Raw genomic sequence first — 27,321 nt, 5'->3', positions numbered from 1 at the left:
TCATTATATTAGAAATAATGAAAATATAGGGAAATGCTCAAGAACATAAGAGTTAAATACAACTTTACTGAATCTAATTTAAATATCTAGGAGATTAGCACAAGTTAATAAATGTTAATACAATTCTTTCTTACTTCAAGGCTCAATAATAATTTTTTGGCCACATAGCTTCTGTAGAATTTTCATACTGCTTGAATTTCTAATGCCCCAAATGAGAGGAAAATTTCTGGTATGTGAGTGTACATATCATAGAGTTTTGATTTCCTCTAATTAATGGAGGTTCCCCAGTGCCTGGAGGAAGTCTGCTGGGGATGGCAAAGACAGAGTTATATGGTTAGCTACATTTCTTCCATAAAGTTAGGCAGCTGTGGCTTTCTGTGCCATGCTAGTGAGGGAGAGAGAGGAGATGGAAGGAAACAGAGCTGGGGCAACAGGGCAAGAAAGGGCAGGGAAAAGTCATGGTAATTTATCTTCCTCCCTCTTACCTGACCACAGCTCATTTATTTCAGTCCAAACTTGGGAAGTCTCATCTTTTCCAAGCATGGATCATGTTAGCACTTAAGCACAAGACTATGCTAGAGATCTGCTGGGAAACTTTCTCATCTTATCCTGCCTTTTCCTCCTCCAATGCAAGTGACCACCATGCTTTTGTATTTAAAAGAATATTACTAACTTCCTTTTAAAAAAATCACAATATATTTGAAGCAAATAGAAGAGCAAACAATATTACATCTATGTGCCCACCAACTACCTCTTGCCATATTTATTAAATCTTTTACAGAGAAATTGAGACATTACAGATAAAACAAAGCTCCCCTTTTTAGTATACCCTGATCTGTTTTCCTCTTCTCTACCAAGGTAATCACTACCTTAACTTTTGCATCATCATTCATTCCCATGCATGATTTTATGTTTTCTTATATGTACATGGACTCAGGAACAATATATAATATTGTGTATGCTTTGAAATTTCATGCAAATGAGATCCTGATATATCAATCAAGTCTGTTCTTCTCCCCAAATTTTTGGCACTTAAATTGATTTATTAATTTTAACAACACAATTAAATGGTATTCCATTATAATTAAATCCACAATAGTTTGATTCCTTATTTTGTTGGTGGAGAGTTAGGTTGCTTTCATTGTTACAATATTGCAGTGAACATTCTTGCACATTTCTCCTAGACATGTGTGAGAGTTTCTTTGCTACACATCTAGGAAGGGATTTGGTGGGCCATGGATTTATATGCCCTCCACTTTATTAAATGCTATTTCTCTCTAAATCAGTAAATACTTTCATCTGCAGTGAATGTGAATTCCCATTGCTCTACAACCTTCCCAACCTTTGATATCATTGAGCTTTTAGTTAAAAAAAAAAAATCTAATGGATGCTTTTGTTGTCTTACTTTGCATTTCCCTCATTACAAATTATATTGAACAGCTTTTATATAATAGGTGATTCCATAAATTGCTCACTCATTTTTGCCCATTTAAAAAAGTTAAACTCTATTTATTCTTTTTACCTTCTGGATAGTAATCCTTTGTTTATTTATATGCATCATGGACACCCTCCTTTTTTTAGCTTATTGATTCCTATTTTCATCATATCCTTGTTATACATAAACTTTGATCACAATTGTACATATAAAGTTTTATTTAAGAATTCACCTCTGCCTTAATATCATAAAGATGTTATCCTGTATTTTCTCCAAATAGTTGTTCTTTTTTTTTTTTTAAAGATTTTATTTATTTATTTGACAGAGAGAGATCACAAGCAGGCAGAGAGGCAGGTAGAGAGAGAGGAGGAAGCAGGCTCCCCGCCGAGCAGAGAGCCCGATGCGGGGCTCGATCCCAGGACCCTGAGATCATGACCTGAGCCGAAGGCAGCGGCTTAACCCACTGAGCCACCCAGGCACCCCTCCAAATAGTTGTTCTAAAATTTGTTTTCAAATATAAGTCTTAAAACCCCTGGAAATGATTTTTTTTTACATGATGTGAGGTTGGGATTTATTTATTTTTCTGCTATGGAAAACTAACCATGCCACTGTACTCATTTGGATGGTTCATCTCTCCAGTGAGTTCACATGCCACTTCTGTACAATGTTAAGTTTTCTTGTGTGTATGGAATTGACTAATGCACCCTGGTTTATGTCCATTTACTAAAACCACCCTATGGTTTATATAGCATCTGTTCAGTTTGGTAGGATGTGCCTCTTCATGTTGTTCTACTTCAAAATTGCCTTGACTATTTCTGATCAGTCTCCTTTCACACTTTTTAAAAAATTAATGTTGAACACACTCAAGATGTCTTTTATTATGCTAGGTTATTTTTGTCATTAATGGATATTGAATTTTAGCATGTAATCTTTCTTCATACATTAACACAATGTTATATAGTTGTTATACATTGTTAACACAATGTCATATAGTTGTTATAATCAATTTTAATTTGTAATTTTCTATTGTTAAATCATCCTTGTATTCCTTGGATAAGCTCCTTTGGTTATGATATGTATTCTTGTTATATTAGCTGGATTCAGGTCGCTAATATTTACATTTATATTCCTGAGATAGACCTGTAATTTCCTTTCTTATTTTGTCTTTGTCTGGTTTTGGTATCAAGGTTATATTACTCATTATTTGGGGAGCAAACCGTCTAGGCCTAGAGCAGAAATTAAACATAAAATGAAGATACAATAGGAAAGATTTTAAGTTTCTGTTTTGTTGGTTTCTGCCCTGTGTTGCTTTTGCTAATTCTCTTTTTCCTGTTCTAATTTGAGTTGAAAGCTTAGCTCATTAATTTGGAGGTCTTAGTCTTTTGCAATATATTTATTTGAAACTACAAATTCTTCTTTAGTACTACCTTAGCTACATTTCATATGTTTTGATATACAATAGTTTTATTTCCATTTCATTGTAAATATTGAACATTTTCCTTCATTTCTTTAAACATGTTATATTTTTAATTTTAAAATGTGAATTTTCTTAAGTCACATTTTCATAAATACTTTCTAACAACTGCATTACAGTCAGAAAATTTGGTCTATATGATATAGGCTCTTTAGTATTTCTTGAACTTGCTTTGTGGTCTAGTATATAGTCAATTTTTGTAAATGTTTCGGTTGGACTTGAAAAGAAAATGCATTCTCTAATTACTGGGTATGGATTCTAAATGTGTTTACTAGATTAAGTTTGTCTATTGCTTATATCAACCATATTCTTGCTAAATATTTGCCTGTTTTCTTAATCACTGAGAGTTGTGTTAAAAAACATCACAAATAAAAAAACAAAAAAAATAAAAAGATTTATTATTTTTTTCTTATAATTTTGTCAAATTTTGTTTTATTTATTTTGTGGTCATTAACAGAGACTCATTTTAAAGCTCTTTATAGTCAAATTATGTATTAAATTAGAAAATTGTTTTCTAGTATACTATTCTGGAGTGGATTTAATTTCCAGGACTTGCCAGAACATGTTCTTTCTCTGACAAACAGGGTGTCATTATATTGCATATGCTTTATTTGTGATTTTTATAACTCTCTAAGAATTGTAGCCATTCCCCATCTGGTCAGACAAAGGGAGAATAATCACAATGTAACTGACTGTTCAATCCTGAATAGGACCATTGAGAGATCTCGTTGCTTGAATGCTTTAAGTAATAGGACAGATCATTTCTCTTTTGTAGTTTAGGAAACGTTTCTAGAAAAAAGATGACCATGGGACTATTTCCTATTATTCTAACATATGATAACCATAAAGTAGCGGGCGTGCTTTCCTTCTAATGTGTGGGACTCTTTTTAGCAATCAATTTATACCACCCAAACACATAGGAAAGGAGATGCCTACTTATCAAGTTCCATCGGGGCTTTATGAGTTTAATTTCTAGACTACTATCTTTCCTTAAGAGGAAGACTAGTAATTGTGATTTGAAAACTAGTCACAAAGCAATGCATCCCATGCCTCAGTGTGGCAGCCTTTAGGTACTACACTTACCTCATCAATTTATTTAAAAATACTTTGCCAAAAAAAAAAAAAAGTCAAAGAAGCCCTGAATATTATCTTGTTAGGAAAATATGTTTGGTATTAGGTTAGGGAATTTCTGAAGAGAGACAAAGAATGAATCTATTTGATATTCATCACCTGCTAAGACGATTTTGATTTCTCCTTATCATATACCCAAATTCACCAAATAAATGTTTGTTAAATTTGAAGGCAAATTTTACAATCACTAAAGTCTTTGTGTAATGTGACAAAGTTATGCTAAAGAGTTTCCCTCCTTTTCAGTTTTTGGATTTGATTGAAAATTGTTTCTTAGACCCCTACTACAACCTGAAATGTTAGAGCCTTTTTTTTTTTTTTTTTTAGAATTGGTGTTACTGGGTTTAAAAGAGATAGCATTTAAATTATTTGTTTTTGTTTTTGTTCTAGACTCACTATAGAGGATGTAAGAATAATAACCATCTTCAACAAAGGGCACACTGGGAGAAGAAGGCATGTTACAGCTGAGGCCAAAGGAAGAGCACAGTCATCAGTCAAGCTGAAGAATATCCTTACTTGGACTGAGGTAAAACTGTTTAGGTTGGAAAAGAGTTGTAGTACCAAAGGAGGCACATCTCAACACAAAGGAAGTACCTAAAATTTAATACTAGGAAAATTAATTAGAGCAAGATAATTTCTAGAGAAAATTTCAAGAGGGAGGTTGATCTATAAAGATATTTGATGTCTTGCTGCGAGAAGCTCATTAAATACAAAATGGTAACTAATAATTTGAAAGCAACACAAGCAGAAATGTTCTCTGAATGAAGGATGGAGAACTGGAAAATCATATGGTAATCCTTCAAATTCTAGTTACTTTCATATGAACATATACTTAGAACTGCCCAGGGATTGATCTAACAGGAAAGGTGATGATTGAAAAATCTACATTTTCTAATAAAATATAAATATTTGAAATGTTTTGTGTCACTGGCAGGATTACAATATCTGGTGCATGTCTATTTTACTCTTTCAAAATACCACATCTCATTTGTAGAACTTTTTTTTTTTTTTAAAGATTTTATTTATTTGTCAGAGAGAATGAGCACAGGCAGACAGAGAGGCGGGCAGAGGCAGAGGGAGAAGAAGGCTCCCCGCTGAGCAAGGATCCCGATGTGGGCCTCGATCCCAGGACCCCCGGATCATGACCCGAGCCGAAGGCAGCTGCCCAACCAACTGAGCCACCCTGGCGTCCCTCATTTGTAGAACTTTTATGCTGAGATTGTCTAATAACAATGGTTGGTGGTATTTACTCAGGAACAACAGAGTAGAGACCAGGATCAACTTTGTGGCATTAGTAAAATCTTCTATATAATACTCTTATACTTTGTAAGAGAAAGTACAGGTGTCCTTAGTTTGTGAGGTTCCAGTATATGCAAATTTCAATCACAGTTTAGTTAAATTCAAATTCAAATTTTAGTTTCCAGTGTTAGAGCTTTCATTTCCAAATCATTATGTAAATAACAGATGGGCATCAACAACTGTGACTGACTTTTAAAGTCTGTCAGTGGATGACTGGTCACTGTGCATCTGGTTTTCAACTCACACACAGATAGCAAGGAGTGTAGCTATGTTGCCCTGTATGTGGCATTTTAAAAAAATGGAAAATGGTAGGAGGGGATGGGCCAACTGTAGGGGCCTGGTTAGCCAGAGGGAGCCGTTTGGTTGTAAACTTAGATTGACCCCGCCCCTCCCAGAGTAACTTACTTGCAAACCCCGGATGTAGGGGCAGGCCAGGCCGGATGGAGACATCCAATCAGTGGGGCGCGCATATATTTACTATGGTAAATTGAAATTCAATTGGTCAACTGTATTGCTGACCTAGCATGACCGTGCAGTTTTCCCTGTGTATTGCAATCTCATTGGCCACCTGTGTGTGGGTCGGGCTCAACCCCACCTCTATAAATTTAGTCTGTGAGGCTGGGAAGCGGTAGTCATCGGGAGCATCATGGTTGTCAGGAGCATCGTGAGCAGTGTTGTCGGGGAGCGGCCTTCACCGGCTAGGGGGGCCGCCATCGGCTAGGGGAGTCATCAGGGTCGGTGTCCTGGTCGTTGTCGGCTCTTTGTAAGGGATGGCCCCGACTGGTTGGTTTGATTTTCGATGCTTGGCATGAGATAAAGCTTTGCTTGACCTTTGCTTTGTATCAGTCTTGTTCCTTTGATCACGGACCCTAACACCAACAAAGATTAGAGTGCAGCAGAAGAATGGAAAGTGATAATGTAGAGGTGAAATTTAAATCAAATGTAAATAGAGTTATAGATGAAATAGCTGACAACAGGAATGTTGACACTGCCACCATTCAACTCTGGATATGCAGCCAGAGGAACATAATGAAGACAAACTTGTGGACATAAATGAGAAAAGTGGCTGTGATGAAAAGGGGGAAATGTCCCACAAGAAAAGATGCTGTCAACATTTCACATTAAAGGAACTCTCATAGATATTTTATGATGTTGAAAGTGAAAAGGAAAAAAATATTGGAAGCTAATACAAATTAAGAAAGGAATATGGCCATTTGCCACAGCATAAAAAAAAAATATGCTAACATCATGTAAGTTAAATAATGACAAGGCAAGCACTATTCAGATTACCCACAATAGCTCTTTTTTTTTTTGACAAAGAAATAGGAATATTTTTAATGTGTTAAATCATTCTGTAATAAATATTAGTTTTACTATTTCTTGATAATTTCCCTACATGTTTATAACAAAGCAAGAAAGTTTTTAATCTTTGGAAAACGTAGATAGAGGTCACAGAACAAACACAATTTTTCTCATTGATTTTTAAGATAGCATATGATCTCCCTGATATGAGGAAGTTGAGAGGCAACGTGGGGGGTCTGGGGGGTAGGAAAGGAATAAATGAAACAAGATGGGATTGGGAGGGAGACAAACCATAAGAGACTCTTAATCTCAATACTGAGGGTTGCTTGGGGGTAGGGGAGTAGGGAGAGGGTGGTTGGGTTATGGACATTGGGGAAGATATGTGCTATGGTGAGTGCTGTGAAGTGTGTAAACCTGGTGATTCACAGACCTGTACCTTGGGGCTAAAAATACATCATATGTTAATAAAAAAATATTTTTGTGGCTTAAGCATGAATGGCCACTTTTACAGTTCTGTACTACTTGGAAGAAAAACAAGAACTGAGTGTAGAAACAGTGCCCAGAACTTCTCAAATGCTGGATAGTGGAGTAAAATGGATTTAAATTTAATTAAATAGAACAAACATTAATATATTCCCTGCTATGCATTAAGACATTAAGACATTATAAATTGAATATAAGGGTGAGAGAGCTGGGTTGGAAGATGCAGAGCATTAAAGAGAAGATTGGAGAGGATGAGAGGATGGGAGAATATGGTAAGTTAAAGACTGGTAGAAAACAAAATATTGTAATTGCCTAGAGTGGTAATGAACAAAGTCAGACGACATAAGATGCAGGTCATTTTTAGAAGGTGAACTTTTTTTTTTATTATGCAATTAAGAACAAAGACTTGCTTACCCAATTCATTAAATATTTGATCTAGATGTATAGAAATGCAACAGATTCCTGCACATTGATTTTATATCCTGTGACTTTGCTGAACTGATGTATGAGTTCTAGCAATTTTCAGCGCAGTCTTTAGGGTTTTCTACATAGAGTATCATGTTGTTTGCATAGAGTAAATTTTCACTTCTTCCTTGCCAACTTGGATGCCTTTTCTTTCTTTTTGTTGTCTCACTGCTGAGGTTAAAACTTCTAGTACTGTGTTAAATAGTAAGAGTGGACATTCCTGTCTTGTTCCTAACCATAGAGGAAAGGCTCTCAATTTTTCTCCATTGAGGATGATATTAACTATGGATCTTTTGTATGTGGCCTTTATGATGTTGAAGTATGTTCCATCTAACCCTACTTTGTTGAGGGTTTTTGTCAGGAAAGGATACTGTATTTTGTCAAATGCCTTTTCTGCATCTATTGAGAGGATTATATGGTTCTTACCCTTTCTTTTATTAATATGGTATATCACATTGATGATTTGGGAGTATTGAACCACCCCTGCAGCCCAGGAAAAAATCTCACCTGATCATGACAAATAATTCTTTTAACGTACTGTTGAATTTAACTTGCTAGCATTTTACTGAGAATTTTTCAGTTCATGTTCATCAGTAATATTGGCCTGTGATTCTTTTTAATGGGTCTTTGTCTGGTTTTGGAATCAAGGGGATGTTGGTTTCATAGAATGAGTTTGGAAGATTTTCTTCCATTTCTGTTTTTTGGAACAGTTTGAGAAGACTAGGTATTAAGTCTTCTTTAAATGTCTGGTAGAATTTCTCTGGGAAGCCAGTCGGCCTAGGACTTTTGTTTGTTGCGAGATTTTTGATTATTGATTCAATGTCTTTGCTGCTTATGGGTCTATTCAAATTTTCTCTTTCTTCCTGTTTCAGTTTCAGTAGTTTGTTAAGTTTCTAGGACTTTGTCCATTTCTTCTAGGTTGTCCGGTTAGTTGGCATATAATTTTTCATAGTATTCTCTTATAATTTTTTGTATTTCTGTGGTGTTGGTTTTGATCTCTCCTCTATCATTCATGCTTTTATGTATTTGGGTCCTTTCTCTTTTCTTGTTGATAAGTCTGGCTAGGGGTTTATCAATTTATTAATTCTTTCCAAGAACTAACTCTTAGTTTCATTAATCCATTCTACTGTTGTTTTTTTTAAGATTTTATTTATTTATTTGACAGAGAGAGAGAGGGAGGGAGGGAGGGAGGGCGAGCGAGCAAACATAGCAGGGAGAGTAGCAGGCAGAGGGAGAGGGAAAAGTGGGCTTGATCCCAGGACCCTGAAATCATGACCTGAGCTGAAGGCAGATGTTTAACTGAGTGAGCCACCCAGACACCCCTCCATTCTACTGTTTTTTTTTTTTTTGTTGTTGTTGTTAATTGCTTCCATATCATTTATTTCTACTTTAATCTTTATTATTTCCCTTCTTCTGCTGGCTTTAGATTTTATTTTCTGTTCCTTTTCTAACTCCTTTTTGTGTAAAGTTAAGTTGTTTATTTGAAACTTTTCTTGCTTCTTGAGGTAGGTATACACTGCAATACACTTCCCTCTTAGTACTGCTTTTGTGGCATCCCAAGGATTTTGGGATGTCACACTTTCATTTTCACTTGCTTCATGTATTTTTAAAATTCTTCTTTAATTTCCTAGTTAACCCATTTATTCTTTGGTAGGATGTTCTTTAACCGATAATGAAGCAGCAGAAAAAGAAATAAAAAATTTGATCCTATTTGCAATAGCACCACAAAACAACAAGATACCTAGAAATAAATCTAACTAAAGAAGTAAAAAGATCTATACTCTGAAAACTATGGAATCTACTCATCAAAGAAATTGAAGAAGAAGCAAAGAAATGGAAAAGCACTTCATGCTCATGGATTAGAAGAACAAACATGATCAAAATGTCTATATGACCCAAGGCAATTTATACATTTAATGCAATCCCTATCAAAGTACCACCAGCATTTTTCACAGAACTAGAACAAATAATCCTCAAATTTATATGGAATCACAGAAAGCCCCAAATAGCAAAAGCAATTCTGAAAAAGAAAAACAAAACTGGAGGAGTCATGATTCTGGATTTTAAGCTATATTACAAAGCTGTAGTCATCAAGACAGTATGGTACTATAACAAAAACAGACCCATAGATCAATGGAACAGAATAGAGAATGGAGAAATGGACCCACAACTATATGGGCAACTAATCTTTGGATTAGTTTGTAGGAAACGATATTTGATGGAAAGAAGACAGTCTCTTTAACAAATGGTGTTAAGAAAACCAGATAGCAACATGGAGAACAATGAAACTGGGCCACTTTCTCACACCACACAAAAATAAATTCAAAATGGATAAAAGACTAAATGTGAGACAGTAAAGCATCAACATTTCAGAGAAAAACACAGGCAGAAACATCTTTGACATTGACCATGGCTATCAAATTTTTACTAGGTACATCTCTGGAGACAAGGAAAATAAAAGCAAAAATAAACTAATGGGACTTCATCAAGATAAGCTTCTGAACAGTGAAGGAAATAGTCAGAAAAACTAAAAAGCAGTTTACAGAATGAGAGAAGATATTTACAAATGACATATCTGATAAAGGGTTACTATTCAAAATCTACCAAGAAGTTATCAAACTCAACACCCAAAAAACAAATAATCCAGTTAAGAAATTGGCAGAAGACATAAATAGACATTTTTCCAAAGAAGACATCCAGATGACTTACAGACACATGAAAAGGTGCTCAACATCACTCATCATCAGGAAAATACAAATCAGAATCATGATGAGGTAGCATCTCACACCTGTCAGAATGACTAAAATTACCACCACAAAAAAACCCCCAGGTGTTGGTAAGGATATGGAGAAAGGGGAACCCTCTTGGATTGTTGGTGGGAACACAAACTGGTGCAGCTACTCGGGAGAATAGTATGGAGGTTCTTTAAAAAGCTAAAAAATAGATCCTATAATCCAGGAATTGCACTACTAGGTATTTACCCAAAAGATACACAAATACAGATTCAAAGGGGTACATGTACCTTGATGTTTATAGCAGCATTATCAACAATAGCCAAACTATGGAGACAGCCTAACTGTCCATCAACTGATGAATGGATAAAAAAGAAGCAGTACACACACACACACACACACACACACACACACACACACACACACACACAGGGAATATTACTCAGCCATCAAAAAGAATGAAATCTTACCATTTGCAATGATATGGATGGAGCTAGAGTGTATTACGTTAAGTGAAATAAGTCAGTCAAGAAAGACAACTGCCAAATTATCTCACTCATATGTAGAATTTAAGAAAGAAAACAGATGAACAAGAAGGAAGGGAGAAAGAAAAAGAGAGGGAAACAAGCCATAAGAGACTTTTAACAATAGAGGAAAAAATGGGGTTGATGGAGGGAGGTGAGTGGGGGATGGGCTAGATGGGTGATGGGTGTTAAGGAGGACATTTGTTATGATGAGCACTGGGTGTTGTACGTAAGTGATGAGTCAGTGACTTCTCCAGAGCCAATATTGCACTGTATGTTAGCTACCTAAATTTTAAATTAAAAAAAAAATGTGACCTAGGCTTAATAGCTGTCTCAATTACTTATTTATTCCATAGTTTTGGACATTTTATACATACAATAAGCTATCTTTAAAAGGCTTATTTTTATTGGTTCATTTTTGAACCAAAACTGAGTTTCACACTTACATTAGAGGGAATTTATTTTTACCTTTAGTAACCAGGAAGACATAAAGAGACTGAAAGAGATGCTTATCCAAACATGTATTCCTTAGAACGCTTTTGGATCCTGGGACAAAGGGCCTTCACATTCTGGAAAGCTTCCTGGTTGGAAGACTTCTTACACAACTACCAAGTCTTCCATAAAGCTCCATCCTATACCCATAACCCACCATACTCTCCAAATAGTTATATTTACCACACTCAGAATCATCATCTGTTCTTAGAAATAACCCCCTTCCCTGAAGGTCTCCACTCCTAGTTTTGGCTATTTAGATAATCTACTTAAAACCTCTGAATCACATGCCAGATTTTGGGACCAGAATTAGCCATCACTGGTGCCGAGTATAGATGGGTGGGAATGTATAATGGAGGTGGTTTTCCAGTGTAATGGGCTGGACCTGGAAGGGTGAGTTTTCAAATTAGGTAGGAGCAGAGGAATATAGTGACTTACCTGGGAAACTAAGAGGATTTTTCTTTAAAAAATTTTTTATGTATACTTCTATCTTTCTCTGACAGAATCAAATTAGATTCACCTATATCATAGTTCTTCAAAGTCTGAAAGAACTTTCCATTTCAGACTATTTTTGTCTCAATTTTCCCCTGGATCATCACAAATATTCATTTTATCTTTGGTATGCTACTGAGTTAAGTAGAATTCAACCACTAACTCTAAAATACTTGTAGGAATATATGAATTCATGAAGGAATTCAAGAATGAAATGCATTCAGTGTTGGATGGGTTAAATTTGTTTTAAAGTTCTGCTTAATATAGAAAATTTGGAAAATTCAGAAAAGAATGAAGAAAATAAAAATCACTCATAATTCTTTTAGTATTTAGCATATTGCTCACATGTATATATTTCAGATACAAATTTTTACCATATTGAAATTATAACATCCATGCTGGTCTTTTATTTTTTGATAAATAATAATAAATGATAAGATTATAATAAAAGATAAAACGTGTCATAGACAGTTTTCCTTATCATTAAATACTCCTCTATAATGTTTTCATTAAGTCAGAGCTGTCAATCATTTCCTTTATGACTTTCTCCTTTGCTTTTATGCTTGGGAAAGCCATTCTTACTTGGAAATCAAATATTTCCTCAGTCACTTTTTAAACATTCTATGAATAAAAATGCTGGCAAAATTTGCCCCTGCAATGTAGAATTATTGGAGGCATAAATTAAGTGCTATGCATAACTCTGGGCATGTAAGACTAGCCATGGCTAGAACTCAGGTACCTCACACCCACCCCAACTATTATCAGCTCCTGTTGCCAGGTACTGGTTTGCATTGGAGACTCAGGTGCACCTCCCCCACCCCAACTACCCTCAGTTCCTGTTGCCAGGCACTGGTTTGCTTTGGAGACAGAACCCTCCCAGGGGTTCCAAGTAGTTACTAGTGGCCCATAGGACACTCACTGGTGATTGGAGACAAAGCCACAAGGCTCTTTGGAGCCAGCTGGTGGCCATTACAATGTCTCCCCACACAGTTCTGGAGCCACTGTGGGCTGTCTTGGAGCAGCTGTGGGCTGCTGGGTTGGTGATATACGAACGTTTGCAGCATGAGCCACGAGTCTCTGGGTTTGCCTGGGAGATCTGGTGTGCACTGCAGTGGTGTTGTTCATTACAGCAAAGTGTGGACTCAGCCTAAGAAGAAGAAAGGGGCATTGTGCCCAGAATGAAGTATCTGGAAAAGACATGGAGAAGACTGGCCTGGACGCACAAGCCTGTGGAGCTGTCACATCATCTGAGCAGAAGGCCAGTCCTCTCCCGTTACAGATTCTTGCTCTGGCTGCCCTGAATCAAGATGTTGGGTACTTTTCAGTGGAAAACGCTACGCAACTTGTGAAGGGAGTTCGGGAAAGGCTGTTGAAGAGCCCTCACCAGCTTACTGATGAAAATCCCGTCTCTGGAACAGCCCAGGACGATGGAGAACCCCCTGCAAGGAAAATGCCAGAAGGCTTCAAGGACAGCCCTGACCTGCAGGGAAGTGCAGACCCACTGGTTCAGGACATTGGCAGCTGTGGACAGAGAGTGCAGGAAGAGGCAGGGGAGGTAGGTGGGCCCGAGCTTCCTGATGGAGGAGTGCGGCGGCAGGCCACCGGTGAGGGCTAGAGCCAATGCCACACCTTAAGCCAGATCATACTGAAGGTGATGCATCTGCTAGAGCTGCTTAGAGAACATCTGGAAGGTGGAGGCTCAAGGAGGCAGGTGGAGACTGGCTCCTCCTCCACTGACCCTGTGCCCTCAGGCGGGAGCCCCGTGAACAAAGGAAAGCCATCCTGGGCACTGAAGAAGTCACATCAAGAGGAATGAAGAGCTCCCAAGAAACAAAACAATCCACCAAGCTGAGCAAGTATCTTTTCACCTTCAAAACACCCTCCTGGAAAGTGAGATTCAAAAGTTGTGCCTGAAGCTGGAGGCAGAGCCTAAGCTGTGCGAAGAGCACATCAAACACCTGGAGAGGAAGATGATGGAGGAGAAGGCAAGCTGCCTGCAAGTGAAGAACGAATTTGCCAAGGTGCACAGGAAGGCGGATGCTGCCCACTGGAACTTAGGCCTCCAGAAGAAGATGGCCCACGACCTGCACTAAGAATGGCAGAAAATCTCCTCCTTGCATGACTGGGAGCGCCTCCTGTTGGAGAGGAGAAGTGAGGAGAGCCAGAAGGTTGTTCTGAGGGCAGAGAGTGAGTTCCAAAGGCTGAAGGAAGAAAACCATTGCCTCAGGCAGAAGCTGGCTAACTCTGGGCCCAAGGTCCAGCCTGTCTCTGGGGGCCCTCCTGCTCCTGCTCCTGCTCTTCTGGGCACAGCCTCCAAATACCCTCAAGGGCCAAAGGCTCCCCTGAAACCCCAGAAACCCAAGAAGGGAGCAAGGGTGCATAGGCCAGACTCCCAAGTTCTTGGGTCCCCTGCAGGTCTGATTCCATTTCCCAGCACCAAAACTCACAACCAGAGCACATAAGCTCCTGTGCTTACCCCTTAAGCAAGCCCTACCCATTGCTCCTTTTACTTGAGTTCCACTCCATTATTTAACGGATGCTACATGGTTCTTATTGAAGTTCCCTATAGCAGTATGAGTGTGACAGAGTATTTTTCGATGTTAAACATAAAAAAAAAAAAATCAAATTGCTGATACTACTACTGAGAATTGATTTGATTAAGGGATTATAAGGCAAGCAATTAAGTGTATTTTTAAGTGTATTTTATTTATCAATTAATTGTCCCAATAACCCAGTGTGTCATATATTACTGAGGTTCAGAGAGGGTAAACAACTTGCCACAAGATCACACAGCTAGTGAATTTCAGAGCTTCCATTCCAAACCAGGGTTGTCTATCAACTGCTGTGCAAATAACTTCTACTACTACTACTACTACTACTACTACTACTACTACTACTACTTCTACAACTTCTTGTTCTTCTTTTTTTGAGAGAGAGAAAGGGAGAAGGCACACACACATGCAAGCGGGGGAGGGGGCAGAGACAGAGAGATTCCTAGACAGGCTTCCCACTCAAGTGCAGAACCAGACGTTGGGCTGGATTTCACAGATCATGTGATCACGACCTGAACCGAAATCAAGAGTCAGATGCTGAACTGACTGAGCCACACAGGCACCCTTATGCAAGGAACTTCTAGGCAAGCTGCTGTAAGGATCCCAGAAGGGCTTGATAAAATGTTCTCCTAGTTCACGTTCTAGTAAGGATGCAAAGATTATAGTGGTGGCTAGCCGAGGTAAATTCCCACCAAAGTATGGAGGGCAGCCTTTAAGGGTCTCCAATGATTCCCATCTTTGGTACACAGTTTTGTGTTCCATACTCTACCTCTTGGACGTAGTCAGGAACTACTGACTCACTTCTAAAGGACAGAATATGGCAAAAGTGATAGGATGTCACTTCTGAGGTTAGTTTACAAAGAGACTGGTCTCCTCTTGGGCTTGCTCTCTCTTCTTCCCTCCTCCCTCCCTCCTCTGTTCCTAGGGAAGCCAGGCTGCTTGCTGTGGGCTGTATTATGGAGAGGCCCATGTGGTAAGGAATGAATATTTCTTGCTTACAGCAATGTAGGACCTCTGGCTGCTAACAGCCACCTGAGTGAGCTCAAAAGCAGATTTTCCCCCAACAAGCCTGGAGATAACTGAAGTTCCAGATGACATCTTGACTGCAGCCTTGTGAGAGATCCTGAGCCAGAGGTACCTGGCTAGTTGCACCTGGATGGCTGGCCCACAGAAACCATATCAGGTTATCAATGTTGTTTTAGGCCCTTTGGTTTGGGGAAAACATTCAAGAAAGACAGAAGTGGGAAGCCAAATGTTTGGCTTCTGACCCACCCCCCTCTCCTGGGGTTGAAATTCCAGGGAAATCAAGAGATGGTAGAAACTATTGAGAGATTAGGGTAAACAATGGAAAAAAGAGGACCTCTATTCTGTTAGCCATGTATCTCTCTGAGAGGACATCACCTCACTTAATCCTCCCGTGCCAATATGTTCAAGTGCAGGAGGAGACAACTGGCAGTGTGGTACAAGTTGGCTGAGAGCACTAGACTCAGCCCCTTAGAGCCTCCTAGAAGGCAGAGAAAGAGCCCAGAAGTTCCCTGGTGCCCCTAGAGAAGGCGCAGAAATGAGATGAGTTGAAAGCCTGGGACCTGGCCATTGGATTTCTGGGCTAGAGGGGAGATGGCCTGTGGAAGGGACACTGCCCAGAACCCCTCTTGGACCAGACGCCTCCTGTCTGCTTTGGGAGACTGAGGATTAATAAGAGAATGAATTAATGTAGAAGAGATGGTGTTCTAATGCTTGGCAGGTTTAAAGTTATTGAAATCATTGACATTCCTTTTCTCCTTGTCCCCAGTACCACCATAAATGGGAAGGAGCCTTCAAAGAAGCAAGATGAGAGCATCTCTTACAAGCCTGTAAAGTGTAAATATTAAACCACTCCAGTCACTTCTACCCCCTTGGCAGCACCACTGCTTCCACAAGGTCACAGATACTAGTGACCTCTAAGGCTTCTTTTCCCAATTTCTGGTTGCTGCCCTGACTCAGAGGTGAAATTTAAGTGATTAAGTGGAGGAGCACGTGGGCAGCCTGAAACCACGAGAGTGATAGGGGTGTGGAAAGAGTAGACATGGAAAAAAGAGACATGGAAACGGCCAGAGTCCTGTGCGTGCTTGACGATGGCCTGGTGAAAGAAGAATGAGGCCTTTCCCTTCTTGGGTGAAATGGAGCCTAATCTTAATCGATGCTTCTTTTTCTTCCTCTAAAGTCAACAACCCTTGATTGACAGTCATTATATATGCCTCATCCTTTTTCCATGTTTATACTGTGTTATCCTCTTTCTTGGAAACTTAGCTTGGGTATAGGGTTGTCATATATGGCTGTACAGATTGTGCATTGTAAAAGTCCAGGTGGTACCATTTATTTCCTATGAGATGATTGGACAAGTCTTCTCCCAGAAATCTTTCCACATCATTATCACTGGATTCTCATTATTCCCATTCGTTAACTAATATTTGAAGATTGGTTATATACCTCGTATTTTGTAGGTTCTGAGGATTTAACAATGAATGGGATAGTATCTGCCCTTGTAGGTTCTGAGGTTTTAACAATGAACGGGATAGTATCTGCCCTTGGCGTTGGTACAGGAAGAGAAAGACAACCACATGAACCAGTAAAGTAAGTTTAGGTGTTGTAAAGAAGTTACACATGTGAGGGTAAGGTAAAATGTTTGGGACATACATTCCTACATCCTTTAACATAAGACCACAGTTTATTAACGACAGATGTTCTATACTTATCCAATTTTCTTCTTTTTCTTTTTGAAACTTAAGAAAGCAGGCAATATGTTGTATGTATAACAACAGATATTTAACACAAGGTAATAGAGTTAATTTCTTTTTCTTAAAGATTTTATTTATTTTAGAGAAAGCGTGCTTGCATGAGCAGGAAGAGGGGCAGAAGGGAAGGACAGAAGGAGAGGGACAAGCAGACTCCACACAGAGCGCTTGATTTCATGACCCTGAGATCAGACCTGAGCTGAAACCAGGAGTTTCATGCTCAACTGAGCATCACCCGGATGCTCCTAGAATTGATTTATTAGATTTTGCATTTGTGCTACCAGGATGAAATTTTATTTTAAGAGAATATGAATTCCTAAATGCACTGAGTGGGAATGATTTAAAAATTTTTGTTACTACATATTTATAAAATTGAAGATATGTATGTGGGTATGGTAGTGGCAGGAGGCAGATTTTGCAAATTTAGTACATTTTTGACACTTATGAGGTATATTTTCCCAAGAGAAAGAGCGCTCTCAAAATCACAAACCTCAGCAGGGCACCTAATTTTCCCACAAAAAAACAGTGAAATAGAACTAAAATATTTAAAGATCTTTTGTGTTCTTAATGGTTCCCTATAAATATAGGACTAAAGAAATTTGTAGGGTTATTTTCTGGCTTTGAAACTTCATATCCTTAGACTTCTTCACTTTCATTACCAGTACTAGTGGTTGATTTTAAGAATCTTCCAAAAAAAACCAAATAAGTTTAAAAATAGCCATGGAAATCACTGCATTCTGGATGATGAATAGAAAATAACAAAACAGATTAAGATGTTGGTCCATGAGGTTCCCTCCATCGACCCATGCTTGGAATAGGGACCCACTTGATACACTAGCCTCAGAAGACTTATAATTTAAATGAAACCTCTGATAAGAAATCACAATGAATCTTCAACCATTAGAATTACTGAAAAGTAGTAAAACTGAGAACGTAAAATCCATAGACGCAAAGGGGCTTTGGTGTTATATTACAGATCTATAGCAGGAAAGCAAAATGCAATTGTTTGCTCATCCCTTTATTGTTACATATATGAGATCATTGTGATAAGTGGTACAGAATTTTCCAAGTTTGATATTGTATGAGAAACTGCTCTGGAGCACCATAAATTAGATGTTTAGCCTTTTACCATAAATCAGCTGCCTGGTTGGTTCCTAATTTGTCCACAAACTAATAAATGCTCTGAAACTCTGATCCTTTCTTTTAATGAGGGCTGGTAACTCCAACCTCTGAGGACAGAGGTGAGGATAAACTGAACCAGAGTAATGAGGAATTTTCAGAACCATGAAAGTAACCCACCAAAATCAAGGTGTTATCATTCAATCAGGTATTGCTGGCTTTAAGTTCCTGGTTTTGCTTCTTGAGCAGAATAAAAACACATGGGAAGCAACAGTTAGTTGAAATGGACATTGTATAAAGGGTTTAACTTACTTCTTTTACAAACCACTGGCAAAAAGCAGGACCAATCCATTCTCTTGCATGAATACCACAGTCTATCCAGACAGCTCTTTTGTAAGTTCGTGACCTTCTGCCCAGCTGAAAACAAGAGCATTCATAGTAACCAACTCAGGCTTTTATTTTTAAAGTCATTGATCAACATAATTTAATAAGATTTCAGTGCAGTTCTTCACTATAGTTTGAGTCATTAGATAGCCCACAAAAAAGATACAGAAATTTCCTATCTATTTCTGAAGTCCAGGCCTGTTTATGTAGAAATAATAAATGTATTGCCTTAATTACAAATATAACAGGAAAATAGACAAAAAAGGGCAATTCCTTAAATAAGTTTGCTTCTCTTTCTCTTTTTAAAAGATTTTACTTATTTATTTATAGCAAGAGCACGTGTGTGAGCCGGAGGAGTGGCTGAGGGAGAGGGAGAGAGAGAATCCCAGGCAGATTCCACACTGAGTGCAGAGCCTGATTTAGGGCTTGATCTCATGACCCCAAGACCATGACCTAAGCTGAAATCAAGAGCTGGATGCTTAACTGGTTGAGCCACCCAGGTGCCCCAAATTTGCTTCTCCTTCAATATCATATGTGATTGTTAAGTAAAAAGCTAAATTCCTCTTCCTCCTAACCCCCTCCTCCAAGAGAATCAGAATCACAAAGAGTATTTCTTAAAGCAATAATTATGTTTTTAAAAATTTTTTAAAGGATTTTATTTGAGAAAGAGAGAGCAGGAGCGGGGGAAGGGGTAGAGAGAGAAGCAGACTTCCCAATGAACACAATGCAGGGCTCGATCCCAGGACCCTGGAATCATGACCAGAGCTGAAAGCAGACACTTAACTGACTGAGCCACCAGGTACCCCAGCAATAATTAAGTTTTATTGCTGTACAAAGTCAAATTTTATTACAACACAAAATGGGAAAGCAAAGCAAATTGATTTGTAAAATCAAGTGACAGAGTTTTCTTTATAATCTCATTATATCAATATTACTTAAATGTGGTTTTTAACTCAATAACAAATAGGTAGCTATTAACATTATATTCATAGGGGACCTAGTTTTCATTCATTACTTCACTCAAGTAATACTTCAGGAGATCCTTTTTTGATACTGTGCTTGACACTGGAGATTCAAAGATGAAAAGACAAAGAGTTTATATGCTAATAGGGAGGGCAGAAATGGGAACAATCAATCATTGTGATATGGACATGCATAAGTTGCTTAGGGAGCATGGGGTGTAATGTCTAATTTTCCCAGAGAATAAAATAAAGCTTTTCAGGGGAGGAACACTTGAGTAGTTGGGTAAGACTTGAAGCTTGAGAAGCTTGTCCAGATTCTCAAGCTTGGAAGAGAATCTGGACACATCCTCTTTGAAGAACTGTTTTTGGGGTATGAAGAAGAAATGGCAAATGAAACGGGACGCAGAGGCAGAGAACACGTGAAATCCCTGGATCTTATGTAAAAGAGATAAGGTTTCATCGTGTATTTCATGGGAGAGGGGTATGTCTGTGAGATAGAGAGACAAAGGCACGGATGGACACAAGGTCATGCTGACAGTAGTGACGGATTAGAGTATGAGAGGGGTGAGGATAGGAACTTGAAAGGAACTCTGTACTGAATGCTTTATTGCGATAGTCCATGGAGATGAGATCCAGAGATAAGTTAGGGCAAGAGTAAGGAAGACAAGAGAAGGAACTGCAGCAGATCCAAAAGATATTTAGAAGAGAGAATTGTCAGTTCTCAGTGGTAGATTTAAAGGAAGTGGTAAAAATAAAGAAGAGGAATTTAGGATGATGTTCATGCTTCTTGACTGCAGTCACAGAATGGTGCCATTTTGAGTCTGAGATGCTTTTGTGAAAATTGAGATGAGAAGGTCAAGTAGGTAATGACATACGAATGTAAAGCTCCAGAGAGGGGACCCCAACTAAATAGAAATTTCTGGAATGATTGTTGAAACCATGGGGGTGGAAGTGTCCATCTAGAGAGGTTGGTAGAAGGAGAGTATAGATCTGAGCAGAGAGTTCTGGGATGATCAGAACCCATGGGAAGGGCAAGGGGAGAGGGGCCAGTGAGTGAGACAGGAGGGTATGGTCAGAGACAAAGGAGAACCAACTAGGAGTCATTGTTGGTCTCAGCAAGAGAAATTTTAGAAGAGCCATGGGGGTGAAGGCCATTGAGTCAAGGTCTGAATGGGAGGTAAGGAAATAGAAACAGTGATATAAGGAAAACTTTTCAGACGTTTGGCTGAGAAGAGATAGAGAGCTCTGGGTAAGTAGCTAGGAGAGAATGTAGGGCTGGGTAAGTAGCTAGGAGAGAATGTAGGAGAGAATGGGAAGGGCATATACTTTCTTATACATATACATTTTTGCACTGGTTCACCTTAAGAAGCACCAGCTCACAATAATTTTCAATGCCATTATTTTTAAGTGCATCAACAACTCTATGTTAGAAATAGCATTCCCTAGAATACTCAATGGCAAAAATTAAATATGGCCCAAAAATCTAAGGGAAATTATCAGATGATATTAAATATGAGATGTTGTGAAAGACCATTTCATTTTTTCCCTTAAGTCAAACTTGAAAAAGATGAATGTTTACTAAATAAATAAATGTTTTTATGCTTACTAAATAAAAATTATTTTTACCTTTAAAACATATAGAGACCTTCCTTCATATGATTTTCCAATAGAGAACATGTGAATGAGACCTGAATGAGTTTTATTTAGATGACGCATCCAATTTTGAATCTAAAACAAATAAATGAAAACCATGTCAGACTCTTCCAGTTATGGAGCTTTCAGAGAACAAAAGGTAACAAAAGGCAGCAATAAGTCTCAGGCTCAAAGAGCATACATGAGTATAAAACTGAACAAAAATCAGTTTTGTGTTTTTAATTTTCCTTAAGATACTTAAAATTATATTTTATTTTCTGTCTTTACAAATAGTAGCTTCATGTCTTTATATTGTCCCCTTTTTAATGCATACCTTCTACTACCATTTATCATTGGTATCTTGATGGCAGAGCTTTGTAGAAAATTAATCCATGTGTTCTGGCTTCTTTTTGAAAACAAAAATTATTTCCATTTCCCTCCCAAGTACTTAAGAGGAAAAGAAATCAGGTTCATGAAAACTATGCAAACTACTTGAAAGGGTCTATTAAAGTCCCATATATTGTAATTTGCCACTGAAAAGAAGATGCTAAGAAAAAGGCATTGTCTTTTGCATTTAAAGGTTATTCAAGTCACACATCAGAAGGTATACTCTGAATAATTTCCCCAGTAACGGTGATACATTTGCATTGATCCAGTCACACACACTTATCTGTCATCAGAAGAAGGTATATTTGAGATGGATGAATAAGGCACTTAGAAATATGAATGACATTTCTGACTTAAAAGCTTTATAAGAAGGAAGTCACACAAAAGTGTCCCTTTAATCCATGGTGTGTAAGACAGTCTGTGCTGAAAAATTTAGATTTTGAGAAGTACCCAAGCTTTCTTTTCTTTCTATTCTTATTTAGTCTAATGAGCATACACACACATATATATATATATTATATATATATATATCTTATGTGTATATATGTATGTATATCTATGTACATATCTATAGATATATTTAAAATTTTTTTCTAGTGCATTTTATAACACTTCCATGTGCCAAGCTAGCTAAAATCTTCCCATTGCTTCTAATTTCAAGCTTCTAAAACATATGTTGGAACATGAAATATATGAAAATAATTTTGGATAAAAAGTCATTATCAAGATAACCAAATATTCGCCTTAGAATATAACAGGATCACATTAATTTTTTTTGGATCACATTAATTTTATGCCTGACATTCCTTTGCTCAATTCAGGGGAAGCTGGAAAATCTATGTACTTCTTCATTTATTTATTCTGTCATCTACTACCTACTTGGAGGTTCCTATTTGCTTGCCACTGGGGATATAGTGGTGAACAAGAAAGAAATGGCCTGCCCTCATTGAACTTGAAGCTTATGAAGAGAGAAAAGCATTAATCAAGTGGTCCTACAATTACATACATAAAACTATGACAGATACCATATCCATGTGCTGTGGGTGCATGTAATATGCTGGGGTTGGAGGTGAGGAGTTCTAATTCCATCTTCGAGAGCAGAAACAGCCATCTTTTTGCTTGGGCTGAGATTCAAAGAGTAACTAGGTATTGTCTAGGCGACTAGTAAAGGATATAGTGGTAGGAATAAGGTTGTTGTAGAATAAACAATAGGAAGAATAAATAACAACATGTTTAAAGGCCCTGAGATTCTGCAAATAAGGCTTGGCCTTTGGGAGGCCTCAACTTGTGCAGAAGCTATGTGGCAAAAATCAACATTCACTCCACCCCCATCCAAATCACTGCCTCAAACTCTGACTGGATCTACCTTCCATGGCTTTTTAGTTAAGGTTTTCACAACTGCAATTATAGTAGCATTACCTCACTTTTTCCATTGCCCTTCCCATGTATTTTGGAGGGGTGGTTTGGGTAAAGCAAATGAAATCCAACTTATTTCACTATTTCTTATAAAGGCTTAATAATGGAAGAGATGATGAACTGAGCTGGCTGGGCCATATAAGAACTTTATATATTCTTCATATAGCCCCTGCCTCTATCTTTATGCTTTTCTCCCAGCCATCAGACCTAAATGATAAAGATGTATTTATTAAACAAACAAACAAACAAAATCAAAAGCTCCTCTGATTACATACTTCTTCTAAGGAGTGATAAACTTCATAATTATATCCAGACAGGTATCTTCGATTTCTCTGGGTTCGCAAACTGCTTGCCTTTTCCAGTGTGTTCTGAAGATCTTCTATGAGGACCCTGGATTTGAAATGATAGACATGATGCAAACTGAATTGGAGATCACATAAAATTTGAAAAGAAAATTATGCATCTATGAAAAAGAGGATAGCAAATATTGACCTCTCTAAAAATATCAAATGTTGGGAAAATGTTCTCTTTTGGGAAATAGAAACTATTAAGTTAGGTAAAGAACATAAAAGGTAAAATTATAGGTAGATATTCTCAAATGATAATAATTACTACCACTGATTGAACAGCTATAAGAACTGAATGATGGAAAAAAAAAACTGAATGATGGGTATGAGCATTTACATTTATTGAGTACCTATTTAGATACCATGCTACGTACTTCATGTACACGAGCTGAGTTAAACACTCTATATGGTAGATTTTTTTGTTACTTCCATTTTACAGACTGGGAAAAATGAGCCCCCCAAATGTTAAGAACCTGCCAACATCACTCTGCTAGGGAGTACAGAGCCAAAATTTGAACTTGGAATGTGAACCTGAATTCGTCTTCAGACTCTGAGTCCAGTGTGACATTATGAACCCCAAAAGAAGACAACACACCCACAAAAAAAGTTTTCAAAAGTTCAAAAAATGTTAGAAGGTTTACAAAATTGAGCCATGGTATATTGTCATTGCATTATTTCCAAAGTAGACAGACCTTCTAAATACAAACAAGTGCAAACTGTTCCCACTCAAGGTAAGAGCAATTCCCCACATTTATCACCAGAAAGTTATGAAGCTCTGATGCTGATACATCTGTTTGTTTGGCAGCTCCTATAGAACTACCATTGTTCCCCTTAGAAAGGCAATATTTTCCCAGGAGTTTCAGTACAAAAAGCTATGCCTATTAATTGATTAGATTCTTTATCATTTATCATTATCAATTGATAAATGACATGATATATTACTGGTCACATCATGAAATGTCCATTCAGAGAATTGTTGAAATAATTCTAATGGAGAATTGCTCCTACAATGGATTTATCTTAATATTTTCTAGTCAAGTTTACTAGTGTTTTCACCAAAGTAGGAAAATTATAAAGTTTTTCAGTTTCAAGTTGTATGGGATCGTTCTAGATGGATATTAACTTCTTTGATGAATAAACTCTTAAGCGCTTCAGTTTTCTTTTAAAGTCTCCAAGTGCCCTAAGTAGAACTAGTTTTTGGATTCCTTAATATTTGCCTATCCATTTAGGCTAGTGATTCTTAAGCTGCATTGCTTTAAAGTTACCTGTGAGCTTTAAAAAATATGCCACACTGGGGCACCTCACTGGCTCAGTTGGAAGAGTGTGTGACTCTGGATCTCAGAGTTGTGACCTGGGGTACCATGTTGGGTGTGGAGATTACTTAAAAATAAAAAACAACTTAAAAATATACGACATTGGGCCCTACATAGATAAGAATATTTATGAATAAGTATCAGTCCTTTTTGAAAGCTCACCAAAGTGATTTTAATATACTGTGGGGATCAAATTTAGGCTAACAATCTGGAAACCACTAATTCAGGTTCATTAAATCTAGAAAATCACTGGTATCAGTCCTCTCAAGTTCCAAATTAAATGCAAACAAAGAGAATAGTAGAATATGGCTGACCCTTGTTCTCTTTTTCCTCTCCTGAGTGTCTGTACTGGACATGGTCAGCTGCCTACTCTCCTGATGGACTTCCTGTATCGCAGGGGCTGGGAAGCTGAAACCTACTTTTTCCTGACTCTCTTGCAGTCTTGATTCTGGGTACAGATTTGTAAACGCTGTTAAGATAGGAAGTTAAGAATGAGGTAGAGGCCATCTCCTGCTGTTGCTGTGGCCATGTCAAGGCCACAGAGATGTGACTGTTGAGAGGCAGTTGGCGTTGCTGGACTCAGCACTCCAGTGTCTAGTCACCAGGCTTATAGTGTGAGAGGCAGTTATGGTAACAACAGTGGTGGTTGGAGTAGTGCAGTCACAGCTTCTGGACCTTTGGACCATTCCATGAGGGAGAAGTAAATTCTATTTGATTGAAGCTACTGTGTTTGGGGATCTGGTATGGGTTGAATTACGTCCCCATCTCCCTCAGTTCATATGTTGAAGTCCTAACCCCCAGCACCTCAGAATGACCTTATTTGGGACTAGAATTATTGCAGATGTAATTAAACTTTGGTCACCAGGACGCACTCTCATCCAATACGGCTGATGATTTTATAGAAAGAGGAAATTCAGTTTGGGAAAGTTCTAGAGATGCATGTGCTGATGGTTGTGTAATGTGAATGCACTTAATGTCACTGAATTGTATATTTAAAATGGTTAAAATGGTACATTTTATGTTGCATATACTGGGGAAATCAGGACACAAAGACACACATAGAGGGAAGATATGAAGAGGCAAAGATGGCTATCTACAAACCATAGAAAGAAGCCTGGGACAGATCCTTCCCTCAAGGTCCTCAGAAGGAACCAACTCTGCCCATTCCTTGATCTCAGTCTTCTAGCCTCAAGAATCATGAGACAATAAATTTTTGCCTTTTAAACCAGCCAGTCTGTGGTATTTGTTATGACAGTCCTAGAAAACTAATACAGTCCTCTATTCAATAACTGGACAGTATCTTAATACAGGTCCTAAAAGACCAATCTGAAAATTAAAATAATTGTTGTGTGACAGTTCTAGCCCCATTTTTCTTGTTAAGTAGTCAACACCACAGATTGATGAGAAGGAGCCCAAAATAGCATTTATAAGGGTTGTATTTTCTAGGTCCTTTATGGCTGATTATTATTCCTACCCTAGTTGCATACACGCCTAGGATAGTGACCAGAGCTATTGAGAACTTTTCAAATGATGTCAACACTCAGTATTAAACCCCCGCCCCAAAGCTTCTAGGGCGGGTCAGGGGGGCTCAAAACTTGAAATTCCACTGCCAATTTTTACAGGTATTTAATTTATAAAATGATTGAATTTTTTATAATAGAATGAGTCATCTCATCTGTCATGTCATTGAAAGGGACTGATTACCCAGGGGCCAGACTCATGGGGTCACATTATCTCTGCCTTGAAGATGACTACAGCTATATATTATGTGTAGTTGTACAGAGTTAATGATAATCTTTTGAAAATACCCTAGGCTACAATGATAAAAGTCAATTAAAAATGATCTCTACCTACTGTCCTGTGGAATTTAATCGACTCTTATGTGTTATTATCTTGAGACCAACAAAATGAATAATTCTAAATGATGTCCTCCAGGAGGAGACAACTGATTTAAAACATTAATTTTTTTTAGATTCCATTCTCTGTGACAAAAAGTGTGATATTTTATTCTATATCAGTTCCACATGACCTATATTTAATGGCAAGAAACAGAGACTTATTAAAATAACTGATATATTCCCTTCTACTGAATTATAATTAATGAAGCATGTGAGTTGTTGCTGAGTACCTATAGATATAATTACCAAACTCCTTCCTTCCAGGCATTCAGAGAATTAAAGCACGCCTTCAAAGTTATAGTGATGACTAAAATGTGTTCAATACGAACAATAGTTTTACGCACAGCTGTGACTCTACTCTGTTCTAGAAGCACAATAAAATACCTTTCTGTAAAAAGCGTATCAGTACTTTAATAAGGGTGTAATTATCTTTCAGGCAGGGAAGTATTTGTGTGGATGAGGTAGAAATGTCACTGTTACTTTGCACCCTGTGGCTCAGCCTTCCAGAGACTAAGGCTTTCACTATTGACTCACAGAGCCATGAGCCCATCCCAGGCCTTACCAGACATCATCAGTGATCTTCCTGCCAGTTTTAACAGTACAACAATTTGCTGAAAAGTTGGAGCAATTCAGGCTAGTCACTTAAGATCATGCCTCTCAGCCCTGAAATCCTAGGTTCCCAAATGAAGTTTTGTCACTCCTTCCCATGTC

At 37.9% G+C, this 27,321-nt stretch overlaps 1 protein-coding gene across 1 annotated transcript in view; it reads right to left on the bottom strand.

Annotated features, from left to right (window-relative positions):
• Positions 1-27,321, bottom strand: part of CPA6 (carboxypeptidase A6) — a 370,507-nt gene that overhangs the window by 65,154 nt on the left and 278,032 nt on the right. Inside the window, exons 4-6 of the mRNA XM_047727215.1 lie at positions 23,328-23,442; positions 21,244-21,345; positions 18,584-18,688 (exon numbers count right to left, since the gene is read on the bottom strand). Coding sequence (XP_047583171.1) covers positions 18,584-18,688; positions 21,244-21,345; positions 23,328-23,442 — 322 coding nt within the window. The remainder of the gene's footprint in view (positions 1-18,583; positions 18,689-21,243; positions 21,346-23,327; positions 23,443-27,321) is intronic.

This window comes from Lutra lutra, chromosome 4 (assembly GCF_902655055.1).
Source record: "Lutra lutra chromosome 4, mLutLut1.2, whole genome shotgun sequence".
NCBI classification, from domain to species: Eukaryota; Metazoa; Chordata; class Mammalia; order Carnivora; family Mustelidae; genus Lutra; species Lutra lutra.
The sequence above is the reverse complement of the archived record's forward strand: the minus strand, read 5'-3'. Positions and strand labels throughout refer to the sequence as shown.